General features: G+C 41.0%; 1 protein-coding gene across 2 annotated transcripts; it reads right to left on the bottom strand.

Annotated features, from left to right (window-relative positions):
- Positions 1-3,005: 3,005 nt before the first annotated feature.
- On the bottom strand, positions 3,006-6,520 carry ran (RAN, member RAS oncogene family). 2 transcript variants are annotated; one of them, XM_017428256.3, is made up of 7 exons: positions 6,436-6,520; positions 5,491-5,548; positions 5,283-5,367; positions 4,021-4,146; positions 3,747-3,934; positions 3,487-3,657; positions 3,006-3,399 (listed from the first exon to the last, which is right to left on the bottom strand). In XM_017428256.3, exons 2-7 carry the CDS (start codon positions 5,533-5,535, stop codon positions 3,355-3,357), a joined length of 660 nt encoding a protein of 219 aa, XP_017283745.1. In that variant the 5' UTR covers positions 5,536-5,548; positions 6,436-6,520; the 3' UTR covers positions 3,006-3,354. The 2 variants fall into 2 exon arrangements, with proteins under 2 accessions (XP_017283745.1, XP_017283746.1); XM_017428257.3 differs by lacking the exon at positions 6,436-6,520 and adding an exon at positions 6,329-6,427.
- Positions 6,521-7,538: the final 1,018 nt, after the last annotated feature.

The raw sequence follows: 7,538 nt of genomic DNA, 5'->3' as shown, positions 1-7,538 counted from the left end.
TGCATTTAGGGGTTGCAGGAATATTGAAATGCTAAAACTCAACCGTTCCAGTGTGGAAGTTATCGGGTCCGATTGTAATATTTTGGGGTTTTTTTCCTGTCAAAGAACACATGAATGCTGTAGAATGAAAAAGATAAGATAAGATAATAATAAAAGCTGCATTTGTTTATTTATTTATTTTTGTTTATGTCTTAATTTTGTTTGTTTAAAACTGTCAGATTATCTATAATAACAGGTTTTCCTTTTTTCATTATTTTTTTTATGTAAGCTGGATAATACAACTGTTCATCTTTCAAAAAATGAACGATTGATAAGATTTTAGTGGCTTAAATTCACAAACCAAACATTTTTGAAAATATAGGGACTATTTATTGCCCATCTGACATAATTCTCCCATGTTTTTTTTTTTACTTAGATTGTTGTTTATTTGCTTTATATTTAACCTGCGTGTATATTTAATCTATTTATTTTACTAGTCTGGGCCTGTGTTTGTTTGTTGAATGTTAATTAAAGTTCTGGTTCTGAACTGACTTCAGGGGACGGGTGTTTAAATTGGCGTTAGGGACACGCCTGCAAAGTTGCAACAGGTGAGATAAATGCTGATCTACCTGAGGGATTCACCTGTGATTCACGCAGGTGTTGGGAGAAATGCCACAGCTTCAACACGAACGAGGCAGATGAGATTACCGTGGACTAAAGAGTCAAACTATGACGTCATTATACACTACAGATGTTTTGGGGGATAACCTGGACATCAGCCATCTACTCAAGGAGACATCTTGAGTAAGTCTGTGGTGGAAGGGAGGAACTTCCTCCGCAGCATCTTCATCGGACTCTAAGGAACTGCTCACATTAATTAAAAAAAAGTCTGACTACTTGTTAAAGACTACCCGTGGTGTTTAATCATGGACAGGGAAAATGGTGGATGCTCTCTGCCAACAGCAACAGCCTTTTTGGGATGAAGGCTGTACTTGCATTTGTTGTTTTTTTAACGCTTTTAATGTTACTTTTATTGAATAAAACACTGCAGCAGCTTATTTCTCCTCAGAAAGAAATCAGCCGTGTGGACTAGCTGTTGAAATTAGAGCTGTCACAAAAACAAACTGTTGTTTAATAATCGTAAAACAGATCCCTGGTTGAGTTTTATTTGCAATTTTTTGCAATCGTAGCTATTTTTAAACTCTGTGTTGTTTGTTTTTCTCTAAATTGAAATAACAATTGGTTCATTAAGAATGGACCTAAAATATCACCACAGTAATGTTTTACTCTTTAAATGTAAATCAGTGAAAGCTACACAAGAATATTCATAATAGACTCGTTTTTACACAGTTATCACATTTTTACTGGCATTTTTGGCATCTAACTGGTAAGGGGCGTGACAGTTTTCGGTTTTTGAGATGTTCCGTGAACGCAGCACTTGGGGGTTTTAGTATCAATTGTGAAAATGTAAAAGCCACTAAAACCTTTTTTTGTTGTTGTTGTTTTGCTTGTGTTAAAGTAAAACCCAGACAACCCAGATTTTGTAAGACAACTTTAACAAAAAAGGTCCACTGTTATAAAGTTTGTAAAGGAAGAAAATCTTAAGTATTTTAGCTAATGGTACATACCGGATAAACAAGCCCTTAATGGCGCCTAACTCGTTGCTGTACAAGCGGTTAGTTGTGAGCTGGTCACGGTAATGGCTCCGTGTGAAACTAGTTTAAAGCAAACAGTCTGAACTTGATAAACCACGCAGCAGCAGGACCAACAGCCGCGTAGTTGCCACAGAAACAGCTACGTCACGCGCAGCGAACGTATTACGTCATCCCGTAATTCCTGTTCCCTGCGCAACAAAAAAAGAGGACGCGACTGTCACCTTGTGGGCAGCGAGGGTAATAACAGCGCCACATCTGGCTTTGGCTAACAAATACTCCAGTACATAGTGTTATATTTATTAAGATGTGTTTCTACACATAGAAAAACACATACCTGAGATAAATATTCATTTTTAGTGATAACTATGGTTTCCAAAACAGACAAATTCTTCTGCAATGAGAAGAATTTCCTGACAGACAAAAGGATTTTGGCTTGTTTAAGCTTGTCTTAAGATGAAATTAAACATGTTTCTTCAAGCAGAAGCAGATCTGGAGCTTGCAGGCAAGTTGCATGAGTGATGAAACCAAGTCTGCGTTGCTCAAGTGCTTACAGGAGTTATTTTGGATTGTTCCTAACCTGGTTTCACAACTTCTGATGTACCTTTCCAACATGTTTATTCATTTTCAGGAGCTCTGGAATCACAAACCTACGTCTCACTTTGTTTTTGTACGTGTTAGGGTGAATTAAATTTTATTTTTCTGAGTATGTTTGTACATCAGATTTGAGCACAATGGAAGTGTAAATACCAGACTGTACCATTTAATCAAACACACACCGGTGCTTTCAATAACTTTTCAAGATATTATTTACATCACTCCTTCTGGTCAAAATTAAGAGTTTCTAGTGGTTTGCTCCAAAACTGAATCTTTAACCTTTTATCTCTCATTTAGTTGCCATAAATTCCATCTTATCTGACGTTAAGGTGGGCTCTTTTTAATTACTGCCGTTATTTTAATTTTAAATGTCTGGAGTACCTTTTTAAAGCAGCCACAGAAATAAAAGTATGGATTAAAGCCACATTAACAAGTATACATTTTTTGGAAATTCAATACTACTCACCAGGAAGAGTTTAAATTTTGGATAACTAAAGTTATGACTAAGAACTGTAGATGTCTGAAAAAAGGTTTATTCTTGAAAGAACTTTATTTCAAATATTCACAATGTTTATTCTAAACATACATGTAGATATCTGGAGCTGAAACATGAATACACACAGGAGGAAGGTGAAATCTGACAGCACATAAGGAAAGCATCAACACGCGGAAACAAATGGTTCTCCCAATAACTGAAATGTTTCTTTTAACAAGAACCAACGTTGGGCCTTCGTCTCGCTTCGTTCGTGTTCTGAAATCACTGAGTCGAGACCGGAGCGTTATACTGAATGTTTTTATTCAAAGTTTATTCCCCTTAGTGCTTCCAGTACACCGTACAACAGGATTATGTGAGCAGGATATGTGCAGAGGAGGGCGTCTGACGACAAAAAGAGCGGTACGTTGCCATGCTGACAACAACTGGGGGGTGTCATACAGTGAAATCAGAACTACTTTTGCACCAAGTTTTTTTTTTCCTCTCTGTCTTCCTCCTTAATTTGAAAACAAAAAAAAATTCAAAAATAAAAAAAGAATCTGAAAAGGGATTTTACAGTAGGGGAGGGGGGCGAAACTCCAACAACTTTCTGTCCACAACTGGGGGAGGGGAGGGTGGGGACCAGGAAACAGGTTAGAGGTCATCTTCTTCATCTGGGAGTGCCGTCTGTGATGCAACCTGGGAGCAGAAGACAAAAACGACCTCAGCTTTCCCGAGAACACAAAACGACCTCCGACCCGAGCGGAAAACCAGCATCCTGCTCACCTGAAGCTCTTCCTCGTACTTAGCAGCAAGCGAGGGGTCCATCTGGACCTCCGGGGGAGCGAGGGCCGGCATCGCCACGAACTCCAGGTTGGGATCACCAATCAGCTTCCTCGCTAACCACAGGAAGGGCTTCTCGAAGTTGTAGTTGCTTTTGGCAGAAATGTCGTAGTACTGCGGACAGAGCGGCCGGGCGTCAGACCAAAAACATCCACCTGCAGCTCCCAAACCCAAACCAAACCCTGGAGGACGCCACCCCTTACCTGCAGGTTCTTCTTGCGATGGAACACGATGCTTTTGGCTTTAACTTTCCTGTCCTTGATGTCTACCTTGTTGCCGCAAAGGACGATGGGAATGTTCTCGCAGACGCGCACCAGGTCACGGTGCCAGTTGGGCACGTTCTTGTAGGTGACCCGAGAGGTGACGTCGAACATGATGATCGCGCACTGAGCTGTAGGGGAAGCGGGGAGATGTCAGCGCGTGGCACACTGGCAGGAGAACAAGAACACACCTTTGTGCTGAGGACGGGAGACGCACCTTGAATGTAGTAACCGTCCCTCAGGCCTCCAAACTTCTCCTGACCGGCAGTGTCCCACACGTTATACTTGATGGGTCCTCTGTTGGTGTGGAACATCAACGGGTGCACCTCTACTCCCAGAGTGGCTGCAGGTCAAACAAGATGGAACTATAATTCAGGCTTCTATTTTAAGGGTTAATAACATTTTTATTCTATGAGAATAACTACAGACCATAGAAATTATCTCAAAGCGTTTGGTTCATATCAGAAAGAGATGATGATCAGGGAGTTTATAAGTTTCATTTGATCAGACTAAAGAAGCATTTAAGTACAAAAAGTTTCATATTCACTATCCAAAAAGCTGCTATGATGCATTTTACATGTTAAAATATTTTCTAAGAGACTAGTTTGACATACTTTGGGTCAAAATCTTTTAAAGTCAGGTTTAAAGCACACATTTCATTTTAAGGATAATTTCCCTCACGGTCACGGTGTGCAGCTATGGGTACTGCCGAATAAAGTCTCTATACATTTTAAAAATCATCACAGTTTTACATTATACACAAATACTGAATGACAATTCATTAAGAGTTTATTTCAGTCTATTTGTAAATGTCTCAGGGTTGTTGGGGAGGCATGCTGAAACCTCACGGGTGTTTTTACCAACAAGCTGCTGACTCTCAGTGATGGGAAAACAAAACAAAACAATTGGACATGTAGTCTGTGGTTGAATTTGTTTCACCTGAAAAAAAAATAAATAAATAAATAAATTAAAAAAAAAAAAAAATCACCCTTTGTTTGCTTGGCTCCCTGATGAGATGGGCCAACAGAGACCCCAACACCCTCAGGTGGAGATTATCAACACATCTAACATAGTTTATAGGTCAGAATTAGGGTTTAACATTAATAACAACTGCAGTCGGGATTATTTGAGGTTTAGTTTTTGTATCATGATTTTTAGTCATCTGTGCAGGAATGAAAAATATCCACAAATTTTCTGTTAAGATAGGCATTATGTGAACATGAGACATGTCTTTAATGTAGATTATAAGTCCTGAAACCAGGTCTTTTTAGGAACTGTGTCAATTAAAGGACAGCTAACAAACTGTTATAACTAACTTGATATTGGCGCATTATTTGTGTTGAAAGTAGAGTTAAAAGCTTGAAACTCCACACCTTTTTATGATTTAGATTATAAATTTTACCTCAGCAACTTAACTAGATCATCTAGTTTGAACGTCAGCTGACGGGGCAACACTGCACCAACCAAAGGTGTACTCACCTACATACTTCTTCTCAAACTCTCCTGTGATGTGCCTCTTCACAAAAGTCGTCTTCCCTGTGCCTCCATCTCCCACCAAAACCAGCTGGGAGGGAGAAAAAACCGCAGTTATTCCAGACCTGCTCTCCACCCTTACCTCGGCTGAATTAAATCAAGCATCTCCGAGACATAAATAGCTTGTAATTTATATTCTGAAGCAGAGACTTACCTTGAACACCGCCACAGGCACGCACTGTCCCATAGAGTCAGCCATGGTCGCGACTTTTCTGAGGGGAAACAAAACAAGGCAACTTTTTCTCCGTTATCTTGTCACCTCCGCGTTTAGTTTCCTGCTCCTTGAATAGCTATAACATGGCGTTTCGGCGAGGCTGCTCAAAACGTCAGGGGGTTTGGTTCAGCGGTAATGATTCAGACTGTTGGGAGGGCTACTTCTAGCATGTTCGATGCCCAGCTAGCGTCCCGCGAGCGCTAAAACCGACACGATACTTTCACGTTAAGGGCCCAGCGAATAACGCCGCAAACTTAACAAAATACCACGGGGTGGCGGGCGCAATATGTGGGCGAACTGGGAGGGGGAGGGCAAACTTGGCTCCGAAACCCTCTGCGGCTAGCGGGTAGCAGCTAGCCTCCGAGCTAACAGGCGTTAGTTTAGTGCGCCATATGACGCGCGAGCGCACTTTTTCTGGTTCGACTGGAACAATTGGACTGCCGGAGCAGCTAATGCGTTCCACGCTACGGCCAAATTTCGTTGTTTTACAACAAAAGACGTACCCAGCTTAAAACTCACTGCGCACATGTTAGCGTAGTTCTTAAATAAAATAAATAAAACAAGGTAACGAACACATGCAGTGCGTGGTGGGACGAACAGGTATCAAGAACAAAGCGGCGAAATGGTTAGCTATGCTAGCTAGCCTGGACGCTAGCACGGCATGGAAGCCATTCTTTACCGCAGAGCTAACGGCTAAGCTAACTGCTAAAAGAAAAAGCCCCGATAGCCCAACATTGTTGCTGTTCACGGCGAAAAACGCCCGTAAATCTACACGAACCCAAAAGGTGCGTTGAGGTTGTCCGTAGTTCCAAGCGACTTCCAAAACTACCACGAACTTGAAGAATCGCGGACGGCCCGCAATAAGGGAGGAAAGTAGCGACTCACCGGTGTCACTGCGAGGAGAGGAAAGAGTAAATGGCTGCGTTCGCGGGAGATTCAGCGTGGACTATGAGTCAGTTTCCGCCCTGGTCACGTGACCTCCGCAGCGGCAAAGAGACCAGAAAAAAACGTCTGAACCGTTAGCGCCAGTTGAGTTTGAACGGCTGAACTTTTAGCCATTAAGAAGCTGAAACTTGAGCTGAAAGCTAACAGGAGCAGTTAATGTTAGCTCATAGCTAAACGTGGCCAAAGGCTAGCTGTAAGATGAAAGCTAAAAGGTAGCAGCAAAGAGAAGCAGAAAAATAAAAATGGCTGAAATAAAATGAAAGTGCTGAATAACTTCAAAGCTTTATGAAGGATCTGAAACCGAGCAGAAGAGAAGATAACGATAAAGAAGCATAAAAAGGTACAAAAACAGCTAGAAGTACACCGAATGATTGCGTTATGAACGTTTCATTAAAACTCGTTCAGTGGCTCATTTGGCTAACAAACGATCCCATTAGTTTAAAGGCAAAGTTTTAAACACAGACCTTATGCATTTGTAAGCAGTCTTAGCAGGTGTACGATCACTTTCAGATCCAACAAAAACTCATTTCAGCTCAGTATCTCCAAATTCACAAAGTTATGTGCATTTTTGCGTGTGCTCGGGTAGCTTTGGCCACCATCTTGAACCAGACTGACTCCAAAAGTCAATCAGATGTACACTGGATGTGTCCTGTCTCATAAGGTTTATAAGGTATTTTGCTTACAGACAAAATGTGTTGAGGGCAAGGTATTAGGGAATTATCTCACATATAGTGTAACACTCTCAGCTACTACCACACCCAATTATAGCTCAATGTGTCTAAAAATGACTGACTGATACCCGTTTTAGTATAAGCTTTGGTGGCCATCTTGAAAGTCCATCCATCCATCTGTTGCATAAAGAAAATAAGAGTTTAAATTGTGCAGTGATACATGAAATAACTAAAACCCTAAACTTTACTTTTCAAACGGAACTAGCTGATCGACTCAGGCATTCAGGACAAACAGCTGGACTTCCTTTGTTTCTTGTTCCTTATCTGTATCTTAACTGTATCTTTACAGTTTTTTCCACAAACAAGTAGCTT

The sequence above is a fragment of the Kryptolebias marmoratus genome, linkage group LG9, assembly GCF_001649575.2.
Source record: "Kryptolebias marmoratus isolate JLee-2015 linkage group LG9, ASM164957v2, whole genome shotgun sequence".
Taxonomy (NCBI): domain Eukaryota; kingdom Metazoa; phylum Chordata; class Actinopteri; order Cyprinodontiformes; family Rivulidae; genus Kryptolebias; species Kryptolebias marmoratus.
The sequence above is the reverse complement of the archived record's forward strand: the minus strand, read 5'-3'. Positions and strand labels throughout refer to the sequence as shown.

Excerpts from the sequence above, each read along its gene's own strand:
- ran (XM_017428256.3), bottom strand. The coding sequence starts at position 5,535 with ATGGCTGACTCTATGGGACAGTGCGTGCCTGTGGCGGTGTTCAAG. Across the intron at positions 5,368-5,490 it reads TGCCTGTGGCGGTGTTCAAG|CTGGTTTTGGTGGGAGATGG; the intron begins GTAAGTCTCTGC and ends TCTCCCTCCCAG. Across the intron at positions 4,147-5,282 it reads GTTTGAGAAGAAGTATGTAG|CCACTCTGGGAGTAGAGGTG; the intron begins GTGAGTACACCT and ends TTTGACCTGCAG.